Genomic DNA, 27,814 nt, shown 5'->3' on the forward strand with positions numbered 1-27,814 from the left:
GTGGGCCTTCGCTGTTGTCTTCTTCTTTTCCTCCCTCCCCCCTTTAAGTGTGAAGCTCAATGCCATCCACCTGTTTCACTGTAATTGGTGGCAGAAGATGCATCTAAATTGTCTCTGAAGCACTTTCTGACTCTTGAGCATAGCCAGGCTTTGTGTACTTAACTCTTTTATATTTATTTTCTTTTTAATGGCTGATGCAATGTGTTTAATTAGATTTTCCTGTTAAATTAATTAGAACTTGTATTTTCTTTTAATCAACCTCTTCCTTAACTAAAACAAGCTTATTTAAACACGGCTGTCCAGGGTCAAAACACTTCTCTTCTCCATTTTCCTTACTTTGGATACAAATTAACTTTCTATTCATTGAAATAAGAATTCTAAGAAGTATTTTAACATTTAGAAAAGTTCTTCATACCACTGATACAAGCGTGTGGATGAAAGTTTTAAGCGCTGGATATAAATCATATGCCCAGAACTTGTGTAGCTGATAGGCTATTAAGGACATATGGTACAGATATAACACAAGCTAGTATGATTGGGTAAAATAAAACGTTGTGAGTTGGGAGGGCCAGGGGAAGGTAGCTTCTTGATTTGGGAAAATTTCATCCCACTCATTGTAGTCAGTGGAAAGAGTGCTGGTTTGGGAGGATATGTATGTATTCAATTGAAATCCTCCTTCTGCTTACTAGCTATTTAGGCAGCTGGGTGACTTAGTGGATAGAGTACTGGGCCGGAAGTCAGTTCAGCCTCAGCTGTGTACTAGCTGTGTGACTCTGGGCAGGTCACTTAACCTCTGCCTCTCCATTCCCTATTCTTTAAAATGGGGATAAGAAAGCATCTACCTTTCATGTTTGTTGTGAGGATCAAAGGAGATAATTGTTAAATGCCTAGCCTGATGTCTGGGACATATTAAATGCTATATAAATGTTAGCTATTATCACCACCACCCATTTGACTTTTTATTAAGTTTTTAAACCTGTAAGTTTCCTCAGATGTTAAATTGAGGGAGTTAGATGACGTAAGTCTGTGATCCTGTGAAAGCAGAGATGGGCTAGGGACAGTAATTAATTCTGGGCCTGGTTTGAGACCCACCTCCCATCAGTAAGCTTTATGAGGAAAATGGGCTAGACTTGGTTATTAGGAGGCTTAGGTTCAAATCTCAACTCACAGACTCTCTCAACCTTCAGTTTATTCCTTTGTCAAATGAAGGGATAGATATTCTGTGATATCCCTTTCAACTTTAGATCTTTTGCCCTATTGTAACTCTCTTCTTTTCTCAGAATTTCCAAAGTTTTTTTGCCCTAAACTGACTATACAGTTCAAAAATGAATTATATGCTATTTTGTGTTTTCATTTGTCAGTGAAATCACTATAGCTAGTTTGTAAAAAAATCTTTGGAAGTAGCTGTGCCTTAGCTCTTTTCTTTCTTTTAAAAAATTCATTTTATTATAATATAAATCTAGATAAAATAGCAAATTTGCTTTGTCACCTCTTCTGGGCTCTTTTCCATCTGTATGCTTATAAAGTTTTTGTTTTTGCTCTTTGTTATGAGAGTTAAGTCAATGTATGTTTTCCTAATTATGCTAGTCCTACTTTGCATCATTTCCCTCCTGACCTTGACACACTATGCAGTGATAGATAGGTGTACTTAAAAAAAAAAATTCTAGGGGGCAGCTAGGTGGCGCAGTGGATAGAGCACCAGTCCTTGGATTCAGGAGGACCTGAGTTCAAATCTGCCCTCAGACGCATAACACCTACTAGCTGTGTGACCCTGGGCAAGTCATTTAACTTCCGCTGCCCAACACCCCCCCCATTCTATTTATCATCATCCCAGAATTTATGTAAATCTGTTTTGTATTAGTATTTTGTGTGAATTAATAAGAATGATTTTAGCCACTGCTTAATTTGGCGCACCCCCCCCCCCCAACTTGGCCCAAACTTCTCTCAGTAATCACAAAGTTTTGGAGGCTTAGCATTCTGAACTGAACATTGAACGTGATTTCTTGTTTCCCAGCCCAATTTGATTCCTGTGAAGAAGCTTGGTATTGATGTGCCAATAGTCAAGTTGTAGATAAGTCCTCTATAAAGAGAAATTTCTGAGCTTGTCTGCATTTGAAATATGCCTCATGCCTCCTTGATCAAAGGAATGGAACTTCCAATTGACTTAGAAAAGAGTGACCACTAAGTAAGATTGTACCTGAGCAAGAATTTGCTAACATGTGTAACAAGGAGGGATCCCTTCTTTGAAGGCCTTCAATAATGATAAGGTTATTACCTCCTAAAGTAGTCCCAGTCTACTTTTGAATAGCTTTTTTTTTTTTTCCAGATATCAAGTCAAAATCTGCCTTTCTTTAAAAAGATCACATTTGTGTGTTATAGAATGGGCCTTGCTACTTTGAATGCTAATTATTTGTTGCAGAACATCTCTAAAAAGTTACACATTCAGTAACTTGAATTTGGCCCATAAAACAAGTAAATAATAATAAAGAGATCACAGTTTTATGTTCGATCCATTCACAGAAGCCTTTATCCTCCTTTCCCCCCTTTGGGCTTTCATCTTAGATCAGTTTAAGTGGTATTGGTTGCAGGGTAATTTATTAAATGAATTGAAACCCCAAATTTGACATTTGGTCTTCATTTTTATAAGTGATGAGACTTCAATTTAAAAAGCAATCTGTCTGCTATAATATAAAAGTTTCAGTAAATAACTGCTACAGAATTGCCCCCCTCCTGATTAATGAGGCATAAACCTCTATTTCCCATGGTAACAAGAAAGACAAATTGATTTTTAGGGTGGTTTGAGTAAGACAGGAATTAACAGATTCGTGGTGTGGGTTGCATCTTGAAGTGTATCTTGTTATGTGACTGTAATTCACAGGAATATTGTTGTTAAAATGCCTAGGTTGTAGTTTCCTCATAGCTTGAATTTCTTGACAGAAATTTTCAGTTGGAAGAAATAACTTTATGAAATTTAGGAATATTACTGTCTAGAAATGCATGTAGTGAAATACTCATGCTTTAAATGATAACCTCTTTAGAAGGCAAGAGCATTGTCTCAATTTCCTATGTGGGTTCCCATGTGTGAAGTTTTTAGCACATAGAAGGCTCCTAATAGTCATTAACTTGATTTAGTAAATTTTTATAGTTATCTGAACAAGTTTCATTGTCCAGTTTACAAACCACAAAGTACATTCTTCACAACAACCATTTGGTGTAGACATACTGTGTAGAAGTTAAGCCCATTTTACAGAAGTAGAAACTTGGATATAAACATGGTAAATTTGATGGTCACACAGTAGGTGTATATGAAATCAGAGTCTCCTTTGAGAAAATAACATTTGAAGGGCTCCTCATGACCCCTTTAAAGATTGGCTCCTTTAGGAGCCGTTCAGATTTTAAAAAGCAAAAAACTGCTATTTTTGCCGATCTGCATGTCATGTAGCAAAACTTTAGGGTTATTTTCTTTTGCATTTCTCTTACTATTATTGGTTTGGAGTATTTTTTCCAGTGGTTGTGAATACTTTGCTCTGTTTGTTCATATCCTTTGACCGTTTATTAGTTGGAGAATGATTATTAATTGTAGATAGGTTGATAGACAGACACATGTATATATAATGTATGTGTATTTCTTTCTTGCTCCCTCTTTCCCCTCCTCTTGGATACCAAACCCTTATCAGAGAAATTGAAATGTGATAAAAAGATGATTTCCCAGTCAGCTACTTCCTTTCTTATCCTAGATGGATTAATGTTATCTGTGTAGAAGTTTTTGTTTCATGTAATAATCAAAATTATCTTTGTTATCTTTTGTAATTGCCTCTATCTCTTGTTTGGTTAAGAATGCATCTCTTATCCGTAGCTGAGAGAGGCATATAATCTATTTCTCTTCTAATTTTTTTTATAGTGTATTCTTTAGTATTAAGGTAGCAGTAATTTAGAATGTGCTGTAAAGTATAGTGTCTGGTGTTGGTCTAAGCCTAGTTTCTGCCAGAGTGCTTTCCAGTTTTCACAGCAGTTTTTATCCAATAGGGAGTTTTCTCCTAGGTAATTTATGTTATCTACCTTCTCAAACAGTGGGTTGTTGAGTTCTCTTGTTTCTGAATTTTGCTTGTCTAGTCTGTTTCATTGATCTATCTCTCTATTCTTTAACCAATACCAGCTGGGTTTTGATGACTCCTTATTTTATAATATAGTTTGAGCTCTGGAAGTGCTATTCTCCCTTTGTCCTTTTCATCATTTCCCTTGATATTCTAGATCTTCTGTTTTTCCATATGAATTTTGTTGTTTTATTAAGTTTTATAAAGTATCTCCTTGTTAATTTGATTAATATTGCATTACAAGTGTGATTTAATTTTGGTAGCATTGTCATTTATATTACATTGGCACAGCCTAGCCATGAGCACTGAATATTTCTTCTAGCTGTTTAGGTTACTCTTTATTTCTTTAAGCAGCACTTCGTAATTATATCTAGCCACATGTTCTCTATACTCCAGGTATTTTATGCACTGTGTACTTATTTGAAATGGAAGAACTAGATAAGAGTCTGGTAGAAATTTATCCTTCATACAACATACCAAATGTGTATGTGATATATATGTAAGTCACATCATTAGCAAATTATAGGAGGAAGAAAGAAATTATCTATTGGATTCATGGATAGGGAAAGATTTTATAATTTTAAAAAATGTTATAGAGTTATTACCCAAGATGAAATTGGCAATTTTGATTATGTAAAACTGCAACGTCTTTTCACAAACGAATGTAATCTAAAAATCAGAAGGGAAATGGATACTTGGGAGAATATTTGGTATAAAGCTGTCAACAGTCATATAAAAATAAGTTAATGCAAGTGTGAGGTTCTGCTTTGTACCTATCAATCAGACTGGCAAGGTGGATAAAAGAAGACAGTGTTGGAGGGGGTATATAGGTGCATTTTTGGTGGAGCTATGAATTGGTCCAGTCATCCTGTGATGCAGTTTGGGTCTATATGCAGTATATCTTGTGTATCTTTTGACCTAGCTATATCACTTCATGGCCTTTATCCTAAAGAAATTTAAAAAAAGAGATCTGCATGTAAAAAATATTTATAGCAGCTCGCAGTAACTAAAAATTGGAAATTAAGGGGTTATCCTATTGGGGAGTGGTTAAACAAATTGTGTTATATGAAAATAATGTAATATTATTATGCCATGAGAAATTATAAAATAGAAATTTTCAGAGGGAAGTTGGAGGACCTTTATAAGCTGATACATATCCAAGTTAGGAGAACATTTTATGTAATATGCATATAGAGAAAAACAAGTTTGAAAGAGCTCTGACCTGCACAATGTCGAACCACTAGTCCAAAAGAATTAAAATGAAACAAAAATATTGACTTCATGACAGAAGTGATGAAGTTTAATGCAGAAAGAGACATGTTTTCAGACATAACTAATGTGGGAATTGTTTTGCTGGACTGTGTAGATATGTATTGCAAAATTTGCCTTTTGTTTTTTTAATTTGATAAATTGGAAATTGGGTACTGATAATGACAAATTGATATTTGAAATATTCATTATGTGAAATTTTATTGTTAATTTTAAAAGGTAAGTAAAATTTCTAAACTGGGAAGCAATGGTATTTTATGGTAATGATATTTTTACTTCTTTGTTTTATTGACTAAGATATCTAATGTCTTAACTGATTTTTTTCCCTTCATAATTAACCAACATTAATGCCTTTTGTCCCATTCCTTCCATCTACATTTTGAAATCCAAGTCTTTATTCTGCTTGGAATGATACCTGGCCGAAGCTCAAATCAGCTTATCCTCTGGAGAAATAATGATTTACATACCTTCTATTTAATAGTGGCTAATGTGTTCTTCTCTCTGTAGTACAATTACATTAAGCTTAGTCTAGAACTTTAAAAACATGATCCAAGTGGTATTACAAAGCTTTTATATTCTAACTGCATACTATACACTATTAACGGCCTGACTGACTCATGGCACTCCTTATGTTTAAATTCATTGTTTCAGTGCCAAATGCCATCTGTCATATCTTGAAAAACTTAAGATCTTGGAGTTCATCAAAATTAGCTCTAACCTTTTTGTTATTTGTAGGATCAAGACAGTTGGTTCATTAATGATGGTAGTGTGACTGGACCTTTAAAGCCAAATCTTGAGCAAAATCTTTTGTCATTTCATATTTTCACAGAATTGCACAATATCCAATTATCAGCTGATGTTCTGTCTAAGGACATATCAGATCTAGATGTTTGTTATGAACTTTTCCCCCAATTTTTCCAGTTTTAATTTAGAAAACACTGTATTTCTTTAACTTTGTGTTTATGTCACCATTGGCTCTTTAATATCATTATTCTTTGTAAAATGCAAAAGTATGTAACAGGGTATTTTTTATTTTACAGGCTGGACGTAAAGAAAGAAGTGATGCCCTTAATTCTGCAATAGACAAAATGACAAAAAAGACCAGAGATTTACGAAGACAGGTATGCTAGAGAAAGATGTTACATTTTCTTCTGTGGGATCAAGCTAGTGTTAAATGATTAATTTTTTAAATGTTGAGTGTTATAATTTTACGGTGGGGAAGTATGGATTTTAATATAAAAAGTGGCTTCTGTTGATATCAACCAGGGACTGGTGGGTTAATAAATTTCTCTGAATTTGGTGTAGAAAATGTTACTGCAGAGGGGCAAAACATAAGTGCAAATGCCACCTGCTACCCTATCCCTGGGGTGATTGGTCTGCTTCTCGCATTCTGGTCCAGAAAATATCCTTGCCCTCACCTCTTCCCCCCAACCCCAATCCAGTATTTCAAAAAAAAGTATACCGTATTGTATATACTTTGTTTAAATCTTGCTTGGATCCCAGAATTGATAGAGATTGGACCCAAGCTGTTATGATGATTTTCCAAGCTGTTACCACAGATATCTGTGGGATATCTAAGTCACTTTGATCATGGGTCAGTTCATTTCTTCTCCACTGAAGGGGAAAGAGCAGCTGGCTTTCTTGCTAACCTATCCAGTTATGTGTAGACCTTGGTTTACATAAATGAGCCACACACACGCACACACACACGACATACACACATGCACACACACCCCAAAACTATTCGGTAATTTTCTAGTACCCTTTAGTCCTCTAACCATTTTTCACTAATGAGTTTCTAAGTGACTAATCAAACCCCATGAGGATCCAGGCTAATTCTGTCACACTGGGACTAACAGAAAATTAGCTACAACGTGAACAAGAACCAACCAAATGTAACAGAATTCATTTAAAGTAATTTAATAGCACGTGAGATGACCATGAAGAATCTCTTAAATGTAAATCCATTTATGGCAGAGAGATTAGTTGCTTACTTTTCCTTTAGCATTTGATCAAAAAGCTGGCTCTTTTATGTTGAAGATAACATAAATGTGATATGCTATTTTGGAATAATACATTTTGATAAAATTTAACTTGTTCGATTTTTTGGTGGTGGTCTCAGACTAGATTAGACTAGATACTACCTTCTAATGATTTTATGCCAAGTAATACAGATTGTCTCCATTGTGGAACAATAATAGTAATGACTTTGCATACTGATTGGAGTGCCATTCTATTGCATAAGACCCCAGAAAGCAAGTTTAAAAAGACAATCACTAAATCTTTTCCGTTTCCACCTAATGAAGCTGTGTCAGAGAATGTAATAAAAGGCAGCATTTCAGTATGGAAGTCCTGTTTGCATAAACTGGAAAAATTGCCAATTTTCATATGTTGTTCACTTTTGTTAACTGTCACTAAAGTTAAATAACACAGCCTTAGTTACCTTCTTCCTTTCTTAAGGATTATCTAAAAAACATTTATTAAAGCTTGCCCTCATGGGGCTCACAATCTAATGAATATTCATCCTTGTGTAACATTGTACTTATACTCTTTGACATTACCCCAGAAGTTTGGCACCATCAAAGGAAAAGATATGGCCTTGGGAAGCTAGAATGGCTTGTCAAATGTTATCGTTCAAATATAATATTTATATTTGTTCTAAAATGGATTTTTGCTGCTATAGTTGATTATACCATGTTAATTTTGAAATTCTGCCCTTAGTGATCTTGTTTTAACCCTGTTTAAAGGAGCAACCTCATTTTTCTTCAGTACAATCAAGCCTACCGTGTGTTCCCATTAGATGGAAACTTTAAGAAGTCTAGTTTCTGACAGAAATAAAATTAAATTTTTGAAATTTAATTATTAGCTCCGGAAAGCTGTCATGGACCATGTTTCAGATTCATTCTTGGAAACTAACGTACCACTTTTGGTATTGATCGAGGCCGCAAAGAATGGAAACGAGAAAGAAGTTAAAGAGTATGCTCAAGTTTTCCGAGAACATGCTAACAAACTAATTGAGGTAAGTAAGCCATGTTTTTCCCACATGCTATTTCATCAACGTGCTTTTTTTCCCAGGGGAAAGGAAAACTGCTGTGTTTTGAAATGGGACTGGTTACTTTGTGTGTAATTTTGTATAAGATGTAGAGCATCTTTAATCGTAATTTAATATTCATCATACATCACAAATGTTGTCAAATAGTGTTTATTGTTTGTACATGCGTAAATATAAATGGTTTCTGTCTTAGCATACAGCCTGAACTGAGCAGTGATGCACAAGAGTGCATAGAAATAACACTTTCAAAAATACGTAGTATAGTAACTAGTAGGTAAATATGTATCTTAACCTCAGTATTTCTTACCTACAAGCATTGGAGATCATATGGTATAATTTTGTTTTTGGGCCAATACTTTCTCCCATTTATCTGTCTATTAAATTAGACTATGGATTAGAAGACCATTGAGGTCCTTTCTAGTTATAAGTTGACCCTGTGATCATTGCTCTAATATTCTATAATTCTGTAATAATAGCAGTTTATATGAAGATATGAAAATAAAGGATGGATCCCTAATGGGAAATTAGGGGGAGAGAGCAAGAGAGAAAAATTTTTTGTATTTTAAGGAAATAGTTTTTTATACATGTTGTAATTTTGTAGTAGTAATAACATATTAAAAAAGGTTAAAACTGGCATTTTGTAGAACAATATATATGCATGGATAGCAAATGCTCTAGAATATGTATCTTGTACATTTAGATCTCTAACCATATTATTAGACTAAATAATAACATATTAAACTAGATTTAAAGTGTGAAAATATTTAGTGGGAAATATTAACAATGATTAATTTTAAACCTGGCTTCCAAGAACATTATCAGGCTGACCAGAATTCACTGTGTACTAAATACACAGGTCAATCCTCAATTCAGATGAATGATTTTGACAATTAATGTTAAATATCAATTAAACAACAAATTGTAAGTGTCCATTATGTATCCAGCCATTGCTCTGAAGAAGAGCCAAAACAGTCCACTGATGAAATTTCAAGTTCTTTTTGTACCTTCCTTAAGAATAGTTCAGTAATGCTTCTCTTATGTGGCAGTGGTCATGTGACACAGGGCTTTATAAAGCAGAAGTATACAAAGACTGATTGCACAACTGTAGTGCTCACTAATTCCTCATACACTGGAAATGCCTAAAGCAGTAGATAAAGCACTTTTAGTTCCATAATGTGTCATTAGGCAAAATGGCCTGGTGCTTGGATTAAGTTTCAGGGAGTAGCAGGTCTGCATTTGAGTAACGTAAACAGCGCTTTCTGTGCTTGTCACCCTCAGATAGTGGGGTTTGTTTTGCTTTGTGTCAGAGTTGATCAGATCAATGTATGTCACTTGGATATATTTTTCTGTGTTTGTGCTTATTTTTTCCATCCTAAATTTTACCACCAAATATTTTTGGTTATGACTAGTTTTGCTATCTTAAATTTCTTGTTTCCCATCACAGTTCATTTTGGCCCCTTTTCTCACCTCTCCCCTCCTCCACACTCTATTTGGTATGCCTTAAACATTGCCTTTTACTGTATGAGACAGAACCACAGGCTATGTCCTACCATTTTGCAAACAGTTAAATCATATCAGTGGTAATATAGATACTTGGGTATATAATTGCATTTGTGCATGAAAAGGGAATGACTTTTCAAAATGCTGTACAAGCCTTAATATCACATCTCTAGGCAATACCTTTTTCTTCTGGTTAAGTTACGTGATGCCTTTAACTAATAAGAAGTTTATCTTTAGTAAAGGTGAAATGTTTCACTGTTGTGCTGCTGGTCTGCCTTTGTCTACACTTACTTCCTTGAATCTTTTTGTCTCCTTCCTTTTTCATGTTAGTGTTATATTTATTAGAGCAGGTTTCCATTTCAGGGCCCTCAGTTACAACCTAGATTTCAAGGAAATAATGGGCAGTTCTCTACATGCTGTGCAAAATTCAAGGATGATAACTTTTAGTGAAGGCTGCAGTTCACATTTTTTTTTTTGTCCAGGGTATTCCCAGTAATGTAGAGGCATGGAATAGCTACACAAGATCCTACCCAATTGGATATAAAATCACAGTTGCACAGAGATAGAGACTTAGCATATTTCTGTTGAGCATACACTCATCCCCCTAATTACTCAGGTGTGCCCCCTTGTCCTGTTGTCCTCCGTTCCCTGTTTTGCCTTCCATCTAGTTGGAGCTACTTGTGTGTCTCCAAGTCTTGTGGAGTCTGCTTCACTTTCCTTTTCTTTATTATGATAGCCACTGTGCCAATTTAAATCTTCATCAACTCTTAGTGGTGCTATCATAGTAGTCTCCTATTTGCTCTCCCTATGTCCAGTCATTTCCCTCTCTGATCCATTCTTCACAGAGGTGACAAATTGGTATTTCTAGACCATGACCTAAACTTCTTAGTCTCCTGCTGAGGAATCTCTAGAGGCTCTGTGTGGCTTCTAGGATAAAATAGAAAGTCTTATGTTTGGCATTTAAAATTCTTCATACCTTATTCCCTTTTATGCACTCTCTACTCCAGCCAAGCTGGCTTATGTAATATTTTCTTTATGACATTTTGTCATCCACTTCCATCTTATTACATAAATTTCAATGACTCTCTGTTGCTTGTAATAAAATACAGATTTTTTGGCTTGGCCTTGAAAGAATCTGATTCCTCCTACCTGCTCTTAACTAGACTTACTTCTTAGTTGTCCCCTTCACATATTCTTTGTTCAAGCTTACTCACTCTTTACCAGACTCAGTGTTCCATCTCCTTCCTCCATGCCTTCCAAACAGGGTTGTACTCCATGTTTCAAATCACTCCCTTTTCCCACCAACCTCTTAGAAATCCCTAGCTTCCTTCAAGTCTTAGCTGCCGTCTCCTACCAGAAGTTTTCAGTACTCCTGAGTTTTCTGTATCTTCAAATTAGCTTGTTTTTACTTTGCTGTGTATATGTTGTATCTATCCAACAGAATGTTAGCTTCTAGAGAAAAGGAACAGGTTTTGTTTTGTTTTGTTTTAATGAGGCAATTTAATGAGACTTGCCCAGGGTCACACAGCTAGTAAGTGTCAAGTATCTGGTTTGAGACTGGATTTGAACTCAGCTCCTCCTGGCTCCAGGGCTGGTGCTCTATCCACTGTGTCACCTAGCTGCCCCGAAAAGGAACAGTTTTGATTTTTTCTTTGTGTTGGCAACCACTTGTACTTTCGAGGTTCTTACTAAATGGATGTGGAATTCAGTTGAAATGAAAGAAAAATAATAAAACAGAATCACTTCATTATCTGTTCGATGCTGGGCTTGGCCTTCATCCTTCCCTGAATGGGTGGGAAGAGAAGTGGAATTACCTTAGTCACTAGGACTCCAGGAAATTACCTTTTTCAGATAAATAAAATATAAAGAGAGAGAGAGAGTGTGTGTATATAGACAGGAGTGTCTCCCCTACAGAAACAAATCTTCTCTTTCTTTCCAATGAATTATGGCCATCCCCTCATACTTAGAAGGATTATATCCTTTTCCTCAAGTAGATTTTTTTTTCATATGTTCATTTTGAAAATCGGTGGCAAATTCACAGCATCCATAATGAAGTTTTGTTTAATAAGTCACCTTTGGGCTCTTACACCAATTTTGGGCATGCTGTTTTTGAAGTAAATATATAGGGGCTGACAAGATAATCTTGTAAACATGACATTTTACCCTGCTGTGTGTTTGACTCATTGAGAAGAATCTCCCCTACCTTCAAGTTTTCGTTAAGTAAGATTCTTATAATCAGACAATTCTGAAACGTTTTATTCTTACGTGCAATGGTGTAATTCATTGGCTATTAGAAAAACGTACTGTTGAGAACGAAAATGAAGCTAACCACTCAAGTCCTCTGATGCCAAGTCCCTCAGAATTTCTATTGTACCATACTGCCGTCCACCCAAAGGATTCAAAATGTGTGTCCACCGTGAAAAAAAGTTCTTGAAGCTGTAGAACTTTGTAATAGTTATCTGTGCCACCAACTTTTTTGAAATGAAAGCTGAGCAAAGAGCTAGCTATTCTTTCATAAACGTTTTGATGCATTACCAAAATAAAATCTGAGCAGATGTGTTGGCTCTTACCAACTTAGTTTTTGGAAGTCTTATGCATATCTTTAATTGAAAAAAAAACACCACTTTTTTCTTAGAACACATGAAATAGGGAAATCATCTGTTCTTTTATGTGTATTTATTTACATACTGTTTTGAAATTTAGATCTAAATTTAAGTAATTTCTATAGTAATCACCTTCTGATCCTGCCCCCATAGTGCCATCTATATGTGTGTGTGAGTGTATTATATATAGGTATACATATTGGTATTCATGTATATAATATATAACCAATAGTTAAGCAGAGCTATCCAATGACAATTACTTAACACAGTATATAACATCTACCACTTGTAGTCCACCACCTCAACTGAGAGAAAGGAAGTAGCTTCCAACATCAGCCATCTTGGAATCAATATTGGTCATTGCATTTTATTTGAATCCTGTTGACTTTTAGTGTCACATTCATTTACATTGTCATAGTTACTTACTATGTGATTCTTCACTCAACATCATTTCATACAAGTCTTGGACAAAATTTTCTGAATTTCTCATATTCAGTATCTTCTATTTTCCATAATAATATTCCAGTACATTTGTATATCATAGTTTTTCAACCATTTCCTCAGTTGAAGGCACTTACCTTATTTCTTTTTCTTTTTGGGGGCTATAAAATGTACTTTATTTTTCAGTTCCATATAAAGTTACTTTGGGCAGGTAGGTGGCTCAATGGATAGAATGCCAGGTCTGGAGTCAGGAAGACTTACCTTCTTGAATTCAAATCTGGCCCCAGAACCTTACTAGTTGTGTGACTCTGGGCAAGCCACTTAACCCTGTTTGCTTGTCTCAGTTTCCTCCTATGTCAAACAAACTGGAGAAGGAAATAGCAAACCACTCTAGTATTTTTGCCAAGAAAACCCCAAATGGGGTCATAAAGAGTCACACACAACTGAACAACAAAAAAGTTGTTTCAACCTTGCCTGTAGGCTGCAGAACTAACACCCTGACTTATGACCCTCGAATTAGAAATTGTTTCCTTGTTTCTCCCTCTTAAATGCAGCTCTGCTATATGGTGTACCTGAATTACTGTTAGTAAGTTTTTGTTTTTGTTTTGTTTTCACATCTTTTAAATTCACATCAAACAAAGAATTATTTACAGTGAAGTTTTTTTTCCTTTTCTTTTTTTGCTTTTTTGGTGAGGCAGTCAGGGGTAAGTGACTTGCACACAGCTAGTAAGTGTCAAGTGTCTGCAGCTGAATTTGAACTCTAGTACTCCTAACTCAGAGGCCGTAGCTCTATGTGCTGCACCACCTACCTGCCCCAGTGAGATGTCTTTTTCAGCTTGTATATCATTTATTTAGTCATTATTATAATATTTGCCCAAGGACTCAGAATTTTGACTACCTCATATGAGCAAAATGAACCAACTCCATATGAAAGAATGTACTGATCCAAAGATTTCAGAACTTTTTTTTCTTCCAATTTCGCTTGTTGGTAAGGTATTTTAAATGCCTGCTGAAGATTCCTTTTCAATAACAGTTCTCCATACTTCAGTGAAACACTTCAGGGCCTTTTGCTTACTGCTTTTATAAAATATTCTAATTGTATGGATTGTCTTCAACATAACAATAACACCTTTTACATGTTACTGTTTAATTCATATCAAGTTAATTTTTTAAGCTGAGCTTCAAATTCCATCAATATTAACTTCTTTATCAATAATACACCCATGTGTACTTTTCAGTCATCTAATTTTCTTTGGCCACCTTTGGCATTGAGCAGTTGAGTAACTAAAATATACTTGCTATCTCTAATTTTGCTGTCTGCAAAATCCTTTTAAAATGAGAATACAAAATAGGGAAATGGCGTTTATATAAGACCAGACTATTATTTAGTCTGGCCCTGAGAGCATTCTCCATTAAAATGCCTCCCTTATTCTAAAGAAAGAGATATTTCGTCTCTTTTTTTGTGAGTTTAAAAAAAAAACAGAGCCAAATGAAACTGGGTGTTTTTGGATTTTTTTTATCTGCCATTAAATTATCTCATCTAGACACGCCCCATGTTATACTGTTTAAGCTGTAAAATTTTAAACTACACTAAGATTATTGGGACACCATATATAATTTGAGAAATTAAGTGGCTTGCCTAAGATCACTCAGGGTAGCAAGCAGCAGAGCTGGGCTTCAACCCAGGTCCTCATATTCCAAATTAAATGTTCCTTCAACTATACATTAACATAATCTTTATTTTTTAATGTTTAATAACTATGATTGTTGTTTTGAAATATGTATCTGAACTGTTGGTTGCATCATCCTTATTATAACCTTCAGATTACATGCATTTGTAGTTTGTGAAAGTCAGAATGTGAATTAAACACTGACCTTCTCCAGACTACAATCATGATTTCTTAGTTATTCTTTAAGTGCCTCTACATGATACTTTAGGCAGGAAACTTTGCGGTTCGTAAAATTGAGCCTCTATTTTCTTGAGCTGCAGGGTAAAGAATTTCTGTTAAAGTAAATAAGTGTCCTTGGGGAAAGTTGAAGCCTTGCATTACAGTGCTTTTCTCTGTAAAACACATTGAGCTTGATTCTCTTCCATTTTCAAGCACCAGGTGTGTTGGGTCATAGAGAGCAAAAGTCATTTTCTTACATTTATACCTTTTCCATTCACAAAATTTGCCAGAGCTAATATAAAACCTATTTAGAATATAGGAGGATTGAACATAACTAATAATTGTTTTCCTGATCTTTATCTTCATAGTGATGTTGAAGTCTGTCATATTTTAAACAAAAAAAAATCGTAAGCAAAACAACCTAGTATTCAAAACAGAGAGGTGAATTGTTGTAGAATTTTAAGTGACATGTATTAGGAAACTTTTGCTTGGATTCCACAGCTATAAGATTCCATGAGGTTCCACAACTTATACAAGTATAAGATCATCTGACACTGCCCACTCTGAGAGTGTTTGAAGGGGAAATGGAAACGTCTTTCAAGTTAAATTCCCACATTGTGTTTTGTCTTACAGTTGTGCACACTGAACTGGGCAAAGATCTATTTTTCCCTCTTATGATATGCTTTCAAGATTTTGTTAAATAATAACTTCACATAAAAACAGATCAGAGAGTAACTAACTGCCTAAATAGAGCTGTCGGTTAACTATCAGTGGTTTTAAACATTTTAATAAATTGAGCATTAAAACCTCAAGCAACCAAGTATGTTAAATAATTACTACACTCTGTAGACATCTTGTCTTCTAGTCTTACAGGTACAGGCCATCTGATGTCTTATGGAGGAAAAAGATAGGTTTATTTTTATTTAGCTCCCCTTTCACCTAGAAGATCAGCAAAATTATTAAAAATGTTGTTTGAAAAAAAACTGGCTAAAGTTAAATGATATTGAGACATACTTTTAGCTCTGATCATTTTCAGTTAGTCTTCAAATAGTCAGGGAAATAGTTTAAAAATTATATGTAGGAATAGCATTTAATAATCAGCATTAAACAGAATTTTCTTTGCACTAGTCAGAAAGAATTTGTGTACCTATGTGTTGTCATGTTCGCAGCTAATGAAGGTTAAATCATGTTGGTGGAATGTTTCCTGAGGTCTAGACTATTCAGATTTTCTTAGCGAGCAATAATGCAGGCTTGGAAAATATTGTTGTTTTTTTCTCAGAGCAACAAAATAAGTATTTCTTTTTCTTTTTTTTTTTCCTTTTCCTCATTTAGGTGGCTAACTTAGCCTGTTCTATTTCAAACAATGAAGAAGGTGTGAAGCTGGTTCGAATGTCAGCAAGCCAACTGGAAGCCCTCTGTCCTCAGGTAAAGTACCAATTACAATAATTTAGGCATATTATTTCAAGAGATTATTTCCCAGTCCTATTGTAAATAGAAGTTGGTTGGTTTTATGTTTGTTCTGTGAAAAGAATTGGCATAGAGGAGTGGTCACTGGCTTTGATGGATTTTCAATTTGAGTGAACTAGCATGGTTCACACTCGACTTAGCTCAGATTTTTATCTCTTCTGAACAGAAAGTATTCTATCTTTATAACGTGTTGAAGTTGTACTTTGTGTCCCATTTGCTGGAAAATTATGTGAATGTGAGTGACAATATTACCGCATTTACAGCCCTCAATGAATGGCAGGACTTTTAAGGAGGACCACCAGTTAAATATCATTGATAACTGTGAAAGGCTTTGAATATTTGAAACCATAAGCAAAAATGAAGCTGCAAGTTTAAAAAGAACGATTTCCGACATCTTACAGTCTGTACAGCATAGGAGCCAACAAGAGTAACTTTTTCTGGGTCATTGAGAAAGAGACCAAATTAGAAAGCCTGTATATGGCTTCTCTCAGGTTATAACTTAGCTTCGTTTGCATTTTTAAACACCCTTATGATATAAATATCAATATCAGACTAGTGCTAGTGAATTCAAGATAATGCCAGCCTCAATTTGTGATGGCTTCTCAGACAATTAGACTGATTAATGTTGATTCAGAAGTCAGGACTCCCAGATAAAATAAACAGTGTACATAGATTTTGTGTTCTATTCTCTTTTATTGTAGTCTGTGACAAATTTTGGCATATGTGTGTTTGTCCCTTTCCAACCCCACAGTTGATTATTTTTATGTATGGATGAGAAGAAAGCAGCATTTTTAGGTCAGCAGGGAGAAAGGGGAAATCACGAGCAACGATTTCATGATTCAGAACTGAATTCAATTTGGAATGCATATTCTCCCAATGCTTTAGCCATAGCACATGTCATCCAGTATTACTGCTCCCTTATTTTCACAGGTCTGGTGAACTCAGTTGATATTGATAAAAAAATTTTGAACCCTACAATTATTGGATACTTCACAAGAAATTACAACTTGGAAGACAGTTTATATGAATTCCCTGCATTGCCATTGAACGTGGACCTAAAATTATAAAATACATAGCTTGTGTTTCCTGCTATTTGAGAAGAAACCGTATGTAACTCCTTCTATACCTGCTGCCAAATGGCAGAGCTGCCTGAGGAAGGGAAGAAGAAATGGAAGGCAGTTTTCATGCTTTGAGGTCACAGTCACTGAAAGAGAGTGTCTTATTAACTGTCTTTGGAGTAGAATTTGTGAGTCTCTTTGGCTGATTTATATGTCATGTTGTACACAGTTTTAGGTCATTAAGACAAGGAACTAAAATTGACCCATCTTGATTGTTAACCAATCATCTTCACTAAAATCAAAAGGCATTTTATTAGCAGCCCATTGTGTGCACAGCCCCTTCTCTATGGTACTTCCAGAAATCCATGGATTGAAGGAGGGATAAACCCTTGTCCTACGTGGAGTTTTCGCTCTGGGAGTTTATGTAAACATCAATAACTAAATAACATAAGATACATGCATAAGAGAAGAGCAAGGAAAATGCTATGTAAGATGCAGTCGTGCAGGGGCAGATATTGAGAGAGGCTTTATGAAGGAGATGGTATTTCAGCCAGAACTTGGCATAGAAGAGCAGTGGTTGTGTGTGGGAGAGCAGGGCATTCATTCTAGGAAGAAGGAATAAGATGAGAAAAAGCAAGATAGGTCCAAATGCACACAATAGTCCAGAATATGGAAAGGACAGAAAAATAGGGCAGCCCCAAGCTGGGGTGGCATTACAGGACAGGCTAACAGACCTAGAAGCTTATTGTACAATAGGAAAACTATTGAAGGATTCAAGTACAGCAATGAAAGTCTGTGCATAAGAAAGATCAATCACTATGAAGATGTTTTGGGGCAGCTTCTTTCAGAGCCCTGAGCCCCAAGGAAATTTACCAGCATCTCATCCTTCCCAAGAGGAGCACCAGGCCCTGCTGATGCTGCCCTCCCTGAGGGATGAAATTGGCTTTTCCCAAGTGGCACTGAGACCTGCTTCCAGATTAGACATCCTGTAACAATATAGCCTTGTGGGAGACTGGTGATTAGTGACCACAGAGGAGGTGGAGGTCTAAGAAATCAGAAGTTTGGTCAGCCTGTGACATCGTTAGCCATTGAACTGAAGAATAGAGAGAACTGGGGCAGGGTGCCAGTGTTTGGAGTGCTACACCAGGCCAGAAGTAAAGGAGACTAGAATCTAGCTGGAACCAGCTCTGTTCTCACTGAAGTCACTTGGTGTAGGCACTGAGGCTGGTGAAAAGTGATTTCTCCAGTGTGGTGTGGAAAGAGGCAGAGACACCTTTGGTTCTAACATTCAAGGGATCTGCCATCAAAAGAAAAGGAATCAGAAACTGAATGATAGGGGAATAAAAGAAAAAAAGACTGACGTTACCAAAGATTCCAGAAGAGAATTCTATTTAAAACTTGAGTGCAATCAGACAAATCAACAGGTTAGCTATTAGTAACAGAAGAGAAGATGGCCTCTAAACTAACCTAGAAATCTCTGAGTAAATACAAGACAAAGGAATATGAAGCATCACGTGATGAGGCAGCAAAAACTATGGATTCTCAAGAGAGTGTGGAGTCATTGCAGGATGTTCCCGAATGGTACAAGAGAGAAATAAGAACCTTCAAAGCAGAATGTGTGGCTCATAAAGGAGAAATAATTGACAGAATTGAAAAACTTGAATCTGCCTTAGCAAATCTTTCCAAAGAAGCAAAAGAGAAAAAGCTTTAATTCTATGAAGAACACAGACTAAAGAAGAAATATTTATAAGAACCATGAATGAAAGAATAAAAATTTAGAATAGACAGAAAAGAGAATTAATGAAGATAACAAAATAGAGAAATCCTTTTTAGAAAAAGACACAGATTATTTAAAAACCTAACAAGTTAAAGGAGAGAAGAGGAAGGGAGGATTTTAATCACCTAATGGAGAAAGAAAAAAGAGAAGGAGAATTAAATTATGTAAACTGGAAGAATGCAAAAAGAATAAGAACTCCAAAAAGTAGAGGAAAGGATGACAAGCAGAGGAGGTAGGAAGAATGGGGAAATATTTATTTATGCATAGCATTCCTTTTTTCTTTTTTTTTTTGAGTTCCACTCTTCCCCCCCCCCCCCATTGAGGAGGCAAGCAATATAATAACCATTATACCTGTAAAGTCATTCAAAACATTTCTGTATTAGCCATGTTGGGGATAGGGGGAGGCAAAAAATAATGAATATGAAAAACAATATTCTTCCACCTGCACTCAGTTTATTAATTTTCTCTCCAGAGGTGAATAGCATTTTTTTTTTATCATGAGTCTTTTGGAATTGTCTTGGATCGTTGTTTTGATCAGAGTCTGTCATAGTTGACCATCATTATAGTGTTGCTGGTTCTGTGTGCAGTGTTCTGATTCTGCTTACTTCACTTTGCATCAGTTTGCATATGTCTTCCCAGGTTTTTCTAAAAGAAAGACAGGAATTAAGGCTTACATTTAAGTGGTGGCAATGGAAAAAACAAAACTGATGTGAGAGATAATATGGAGGTAGAAGCAAAAGGGATTGTTTGAATGGATGGGATTGGTGAGGAAGAAGGAGACTGAGATAGACCACAACCCATTATTGAACTTGGGCATTTAGCTATATGGTGCTATTGCTCAAAGAAATAGGGAAATCAAAAGAAGGAAGAGGTTTGTGGGGAGCAGTCAAGAGTTTGAAGTGCTGGTGTGACACATAGGCACGACAGCCGTAGATAAGGCAGCTTTTGTACCAACTCCCTTCCCGCTAAAGTTCTGGGGAGTTTTTTTATTTTAATCTGAATCTAAACTAAAAGGGAAAATTTCCAATCACACAGCAGAACACAAAAAAGAATTCTCTATGAAACTGTAAAGCTCCATTCCACACTGCTTGCTTTTTACAAGTAGATAGTAAATGGCTACATTTTTTTTTCGAAACTGTTCTATTTTTCTCTACTTCGTTCTAAACTTCCTTGTGTTCTTTTCTGTGCCTTTAAAAAAAAATCTTCAGTGGCCCTCTTAACTTGAAAACCAAGACAAAGCGGGGTAGAGGGGAGGCGAAGTACCTATGTAACGAAAAAGCATAGTCAAATGAGATAGAGTTAGAGTTGCTATGTCTAGAAATTTAAGTTGTTTTCTGTTTCTCTCTTAGAGGGGTAAGTGGGAGACATTCTTGGTCACTACTTTGATCAGACTTTTCAAGTCTTACAAAAATTCTTTTTCTTTACACTGTGGCTGTCCTGTATAATTTGTTTTCCTGGTTCTGCTTCATTCTGCATCATGCTACCCATGATTCTTTGAAATTGTCTCCTTCTACATTTTTTAGGGCACAATAATTGTTTGTTACATTTGTTCATCTGCTCCTCAGTTAATGGACAGTCTCACACACACACACACACACACACACACACCCCAACAGCACCCGTACACGCGCCCCCCCCCCCATACCCCATCTTTTTTGTAGCAGCACCAGCATTTCCATAACTTCTTCTCCCCCATATGAAACATTGGGAAGTTTTACCTAAAAGCAGACAAAGCTAACCCTGGGATGTGATTGGCCTTAGCTTCCCTGATTTATGCAGCTTCTTTCCTGCACAGTACTGCTGTGCATGTATGTGTTTTGTTCTATCTTCCATCCATCTCAGAAAAGAATGAGGTTCGTGTGCTATACATTGCTCCCCACTGCTCCCTACATATTTTTGCATTCTCTTCTTCTCATGCTGCATTTATGAGAAATAGCAAGTTGATCTCCTTCCTTTCTGTGTGAATGTGTTCCTTTTGCCTTGCCTCTTTTAAGCTTTAAAACACAACTAATATACCTGGGGTCCTTTTTTTCTTCTTCTTATTTTATTTAATCCCCTTTGATGACATTAAAGTTCTGAAGGAATACCTGTTTCTTCTCTCCCATTGATATGTGTTACCATTCTATCAATTTGTTCAAGTAAATTTACCTTTCTGGTTTCTTAACTCTTATTTGAGCATTTCAGATTCCTACTCATCTCTGGTCTTTTCATCAGAAATACTTGATAGGCTTCTATTTTGTTAAATGTCTGCTTTTCCCCCCATAAGATTATACTCACCTTTGTATGGTAAGTTATTCTTGACTGTAAGCCTCTATCTTAGGCCTTTTGGAATACTGCATTCAAAGTTACCGTTGCCTTTTTGGTAGCAGCTGCCAGGTCTTGTGTGGTACGCTGACTTCAATTCCTTTGTACTTAAGTTGCTTCTTCCTAGATGCTTGCAATAGTTTTTCTTTGATGTGAGAACACTGGGTTTTGGCATTTCTGGTTTCTTACAGGAGGTGATCAATGGATAATACCTATCTTCACTTTGCCCTCTGGTTCTGATAGATCTGGGGAGTTTTCATTTATAATTTATAGAAATATTGTGTCCAAACTTTGTTTTAAAAAGTTGATGTTTTCAGGGAGTCCAATGATTCTTCAATTATCTCTCCATTACCTATTTCTAAGGTCACTTTTTTTATATCAGCTTACATTTTCCTTTATATTTTTCCTTATCTTGTTTGAATATTTTTTGCTGTCTCATAGAGTCATGATTCTGTTTGATCTGTTCCAGTGTTTTGGGAATCCATTGCTTGAGTCAGACTTTCTACTTTCTCTTCAAAGTTATTCCCATTGCACTTCTTTCCTACAGAGCTGTTGTTTCTGTCTTTATGTCTTGCTCCATTGCTTGTAGGTATTCATGTAGTCCTCGTAGAAAATCTGTTTTTTTTCCATTGAGTCTCTGGAAACTGTGGCTATGGAGGCGCTCTCTGCTTTTCAGGGATATGTTTTGGAGTGGGTTGTTTGGGGCCTTTTTTTTTTAATACAGGTAGATTCTTCCCCCCTCCCCCCCCGGATTTATTCATTTTTCCAACCTCAGTTCTTGAGTTCAGGCTTTGAGCCAGGGTCGTGCGCTTGTGAATGGGGTGTTTGTTCCTGCTTGGTCTCACCCTGGGTTCCTGAGCTGTCCTGTCCTTTCTAGAGTTTCCCTGGATCTTTGAAATTCAGAGATCTTTAGAACTTCTAGTATGTCAGCGCAGAGTGCTAGAGACCTCAAAGCACGTTCCCCCTTACTCCAGGGCCTTTTCAGTATATTGCTCTCTGCTCTGTAGACTACATTTGTCTCTATCCTGGGAGTAGAGGTGGGGGATGATTGGGAAGGGGCGGTGCTTTCCTTTTCACCTTCAGGTCTCTGACCTCTTATGTACTTCTGGGGTGGGAGAAGTCACTAACTGTAATTTCTAATGGGATTTCTTAATTACTATTTGATCTCACACAAATATAAGGATTTTCTTTAGCATGTATGTGGCAGCTGGGTTGTCGGCCTCCCAGTCAGGCAGCTACCTAATAGGAAATTTTCCCCTCCTACAAAAATCTAATCACTAATTTGTCAGTGAACAAACATTAAATAAATGCCATGTGCCAGGCACTGTACTAGGAACTGGGGATAAAAGACAGAAAAATGAAACAATCTTTGCTCTCTTGGAACTTAGGTTCAAGGGCTTCAATAAGTACATAGATAAGTATACACAGACTACATATAAAGGAGTGGGGCTGGTCATGGGAAGGGAAGAGGGTTAGGAAAGGCCTCATGGAGAAGGTAGTGCGTTAGCTGGGTTTAAAAAGGTTTGAGAGATTCTATGAAGTTAAGATGAGAAGGGAGTGCATCCCAGGCACCTGGAACAGTCAGTAAAAAGACCTTGAAATAGAAGAGAAGAGTGCCATGTGTGAGAAAGAAAGGGAAATGATATAAAATAAGACTGGAATGGTAGACTGGGGCCAGGTTAGCAAAGATTTTGTTTTATCCTATAGGTAATAAGGATACACTGGAGTTTATTGCGTAAGAGAGTGACATCATCAGCCCTAGGTTCAAGATGTAACAGTGTGAAGGATCAATTGCAGTAGGGATAGACGTGAGACTGAGACCATTTAGGTGGCCATTGCAGTAGCCCAGTGGAGAAAGGATGAAGGTCTGAACCAGAATGGTAGCTTTGTGAATAGAGGAAAAGGGGCAAGGGGTGTTGTAGAAGTAGAAAAGGTTAATTGGATACATGGTATCAATAGTCCAGATAGAGGCAGATGGCAGAGTCCAGGCTGGGACCCAGCTGAAGTCTCCCACCACTCCCCTCCAAATCAAATCAAATTTGGAGCAGCAGAGCCAAGAAAAGGTCAGAAGGAGACATTTATCCAGGCTGAAACAACTGAAGGGGTCCATTGGAGAGGTCTAGAACACCAGGTTGGTCACAGGCCCAGAGCACAGAAGGATCTCCAGAGGTGGGCCTCGGAAGCGGCCATAGGACAGCACCTGTGGCTTTGGGAGCTCTTTGCCCAGAGGTGTTAAGAGGGTAGGACCACTGGTCAGAAAGAGATTATAGGAGACCCTTTGCTGGCACTGGGCAGCTGGTGCTGATTGGCAACTCCGTTGCCCACGAACAGTTCTGGGTCACAGTTCCCAGGGGAAGAGAAGCACTTAAGCCTGGTCACAGTTCTAGGGCTAAGAGGAGCACTAGCACTTTGTAGCTGCTGTGAGAGCAGAGGAAACGGGGTACCTTAACTTGGAGAAGAGAATAGACGAGGAGAGCAGTGACCACAAGTCTCCCAGGATAACAACAGCTTGGAAGCACTGAAAATAGCTATTTAAAAAGCAGCATGAAAAAGCCAAATCTTGGAACCGTGCCTCTTGCACCTTCAGGTGAACAGAGCCCAACTTTAACATACAGTTCAAAGTGAAGAAATGGGCTGGGAAAATGAGTAAAGAACAAGAAAAGAATTTGACTGTAAAAGGTTCGTATGGTAGCAGGGAAAACCAAAACATAAATTTAGAAGAAGACAACAATATGAAAAAAGCTACAAGCAAAACTTCAGAGAAAAATGCTAATTGGACCCAAGGCCAGCAAGAATTCCTGAAAGACCTAAAGAAATGGATGGATGGTAGAGGAAAAACTGGGAAAAGAAATGAGAATGATGTAAGAAAATTATGAAAAGAGAATTAATAGCTTGGTAAAAAGAGGCACAAAAATTCACTGAAGAAAAGAACTCCTTGAAAAGCAGACTATACCAAATGGAAAAGGAGGTACAAAAATTCAAAGATAACTGGGAACACATTGCTAGCACTGGGTATAGTTTGTGCTGATGGGCAGCTATTGCCCTTAGGCTTTTCTGGGTTGCGGTTCCAGTTCAGAGAGGAGCCTTAGTGGTCACAGGGGAGCAGGGGCCCTGGTCACAGTACCAAAACAAATAGAAGTGATAATGTTTGCAGTTTTAGGGGACCAAGTACCCTTCCTGGGTAAAGACCAGAACACAGACCAGGAGAGCCATGACTATAACTCTCCCAGGATCACACTACCTTGGAAGCACTACAGATTTGCAGACCCCTTAAAGTAGCTCTGAAAACAGTAGGACAGTAAAGTCTGAAGCTTGTGACAATGCTTCCCCATCCCCAGATGAGGAGAGCCCAACTTTAACATAAGGTTAAAAGTCAAAAAATAGGCTAGAAAAACAAATAAACAACAACAAAAAGTAATTTGGCCACAAAAAAAACTACTGTGGTTGCAGGGAAGACCAAGACATAAACTCAACAGAAGACAACAATGTGAAAGCAGTTACACCTCTGCCCTTCCCCCCCCAAAAAAGGCCACAAAGAAAAATGCTAATTGGACCTAAACCCAAAAAGAATTCCTAGAAGAATTAAAGAAATGAGTGTAGGAGGAAAAATTGGGAAGAAAATTAAAGTGATGCAAGAAAATTATGAAAAAAGAATTAACAGCTTGGTAAAGGAGGCACAAGAAAAATACTGAAGAAAATAATACCTTAAAAAACAGAATTGGGCTGATGGTAGAAGCAGTATGAAAATTCACTGAGGAAAAGAATTCATTAAAAATTAGATTTGGGCAAATGGAAACTAATGACTGAGATTTCAAGAAACAAAAAGAAAAGAATGCAAAGTCGGATGAAAAAATGGAAGAAAATTTGAAATATCTCATTGGAAAAAGCAAAATGAAATTTCCTCCCAGGAATATTACACCCAAATTCCCAAGCTCCCAGGTCAAGGAGGAAATATTGCAAACAGCCAGAAAGAAAATTCAAATATCATGGAGCCTTAGTCAGGATCACACAAGATTTAGCATCTTTTTACATTAAAGTATCAGTGAGTTTGGAATATAATATTCCAGAAGGCAGAGGAGCTAGGATTACAACCAAGAATCATCTACCCAGCAAAACAGATTATAAACCTTTTGGGGTATGTGTGTTGTATTTAGTGAAATAGAGAATTCCAAACATTCCTGATGAAAAGATCAGAGCGGAATACAAAATTTGCCATTCAAATAGAAGATAATCATAAAAAGATAAACATGAAAGAGTAATCGTAAAGGAACTCAATAAAGTTAAACTATTTATATTCCTATACGAGAAGATGATTTCTTTTGCTTTGACTTATTGTTTTATTGATTGTCTAGATTTAACAAAATGTTAATCAACGCAGAATAAATTTAAAAAGGAGTTCTGCTCCCCACTGACTTATTGTTATTATTCAGCTGGGTCCATCTCTACATGACCCCATATTAGGGTTTTCTCGGCAACAATACTAGAGTGGTTTGACATTTCCTTCTCTAGGTCATTTCACAGATGTGGAAACTGAGGCAAACAGGGTCAAGTGACTTACCCAGGGTCATACAGCTAGTAAGTATCTGAGGCCAGATTTGAATTCATGAAGAGTCTTCCTGATTCCGAGCCCAGTGCTCTAGCCATTGTGCCACCTAACTGCCCCACCAACTATTCTTCTTCTCTCAAAAGTACAGGTGCAGCAAGAGATGGAAGGCTTGAGGTCCAGAGGGTCTCCATGTTTCTTCTAACCCTGTTTTTTTTCCCCCCTTAATAGCATTTTTGTTCCCAATTATATGTAAAGATAGTTTTCAGCATTCATTTTTGTAAAATTTTGAGTTCCAAATTTTTCTCCCTCTCTCCATTGCCTGATGATATGTGTAATTCCCAAGAACTTTTATCATTAAATCATTTTATCATCAGTTAGGAGGAGTCTTCATAGACAGAGGGCAGTTTTCAAATGCAAAATATATATTTGCCTAAAAGACTATTTTACAGAGAATTCACACAAGGCAGATGCTCACATGGGGGTCGGAAGAAGTGATACAGGGACACTGTAAGGGCTCTCTGAAGAACTTTGAGTGACATGGGAGATGCTGGTAAAGGACTGCCCAGTGTGGCATGCCTATAACAAAGAAGGTGCTGTGCTCTAGGAGCAAAGTAGAATTGTAGTAGCTGAAAAGAAATGTGGGATGTGCAAATTTAGAGACATCTTCACTCCAAATTTTCACATGGACTGTTCGTGATTGTTGTGTGGTATAGAGCTCATATTGTTCTGATCCACCATAGTCAAAACACACTGTACGTTGACTCCAACATAGTGATGTCATTTTGGTCCCCCTTGAGATTGGACAACAGCCAACCAACTAATTTCTAGCTCACGGAGAACTGGGGTAATTGTGCAATTAGGCTAACAGGTTTTTCTGAGCCTTCATTTTTAGATTATGCTCTGTACTTTCCCCCTACAGTTGTGAACTTTTAAAGCTTTGGATGTGTGTAGTTTGAACAAGTAGCATCTGTGCCATGCCAAGCAGTTGGTAGCTGCATCCTATAATTTATTGTATGTGGTCAGGGATAGCCTTTGAGAAACGTTGCAAATTCACTTGTTGCAAAATTTTATTAAATATCCCGGATGATAATTTAAAAAAAAGTTCAGAGTAGGAAGACCTGTATGCACATGCCCCATATCATTCTGGTGAGTGGTGCCATTTAGACTCTGTGGTGGGATGGGTATACTTGACAGAAGTATCCTGTTTCGTGTAGTGTAAAGATGCGAATGACTTTGAAATGAAATTTTGCCAAAAATCACTTTTTTACAACTTCAATAGAAAATATAAAATCTTGGTTGCTCTTGACTTTAGTCTGGGTGATTGGGTATCCATATGTGCATTGAACCTACCCCATACCCACAGCCATCCAACCAGTTTCTAGGTCTGTTTCCTATGAGCTCCTCCTCCATGGTAAGCTTTACTTGTGAACCTTTTATTTTATTTTATTTTTTTAAATTTTTATTTAAAAAAATTTTTTTTCAATATGCTTTTGAGTTGAAAATTTTTCTCCCTTTTTCTCCCCCCTACCCTCCCCAAGATGGCGCACAATCTGACATAGGCTTTTCATTTACATACCCATTAAACATATTTTCACATTAGTGAAGTTGTAAGTAAAAATTAAAACCAAAAGGAGGAACCATCAGAAAGATGAAACAAAACTCAACAGAAGGTAAAAATAAGTGATAGTGATTCGACTTCCATAGTTCTTTCTTTGGATGTGGACAGCATTTTCCTTCCCGAGGTCTCTGGAGATGTCTTAGATCCTCGTAATGCTGAGAAGGGTTCAGTTTAACATTCTTAGTCATGGCATAAT

The 27,814-nt window shown here is 36.8% G+C and overlaps 1 protein-coding gene across 1 annotated transcript in view; it reads left to right on the forward strand.

Annotated features, from left to right (window-relative positions):
• CTNNA1 (catenin alpha 1) overlaps positions 1 to 27,814 on the forward strand; it is a 154,255-nt gene that overhangs the window by 99,485 nt on the left and 26,956 nt on the right. The window contains exons 8-10 of the mRNA XM_021005074.2: positions 6,404 to 6,484; positions 8,230 to 8,382; positions 16,181 to 16,273. Of these exons, the coding sequence (XP_020860733.1) occupies positions 6,404 to 6,484; positions 8,230 to 8,382; positions 16,181 to 16,273 (327 nt within the window). The remainder of the gene's footprint in view (positions 1 to 6,403; positions 6,485 to 8,229; positions 8,383 to 16,180; positions 16,274 to 27,814) is intronic.

The sequence above is a fragment of the Phascolarctos cinereus genome, unplaced genomic scaffold (genome assembly GCF_003287225.1).
Source record: "Phascolarctos cinereus isolate Bilbo 61053 unplaced genomic scaffold, phaCin_HiC Scaffold_2;HRSCAF=192, whole genome shotgun sequence".
Taxonomy (NCBI): domain Eukaryota; kingdom Metazoa; phylum Chordata; class Mammalia; order Diprotodontia; family Phascolarctidae; genus Phascolarctos; species Phascolarctos cinereus.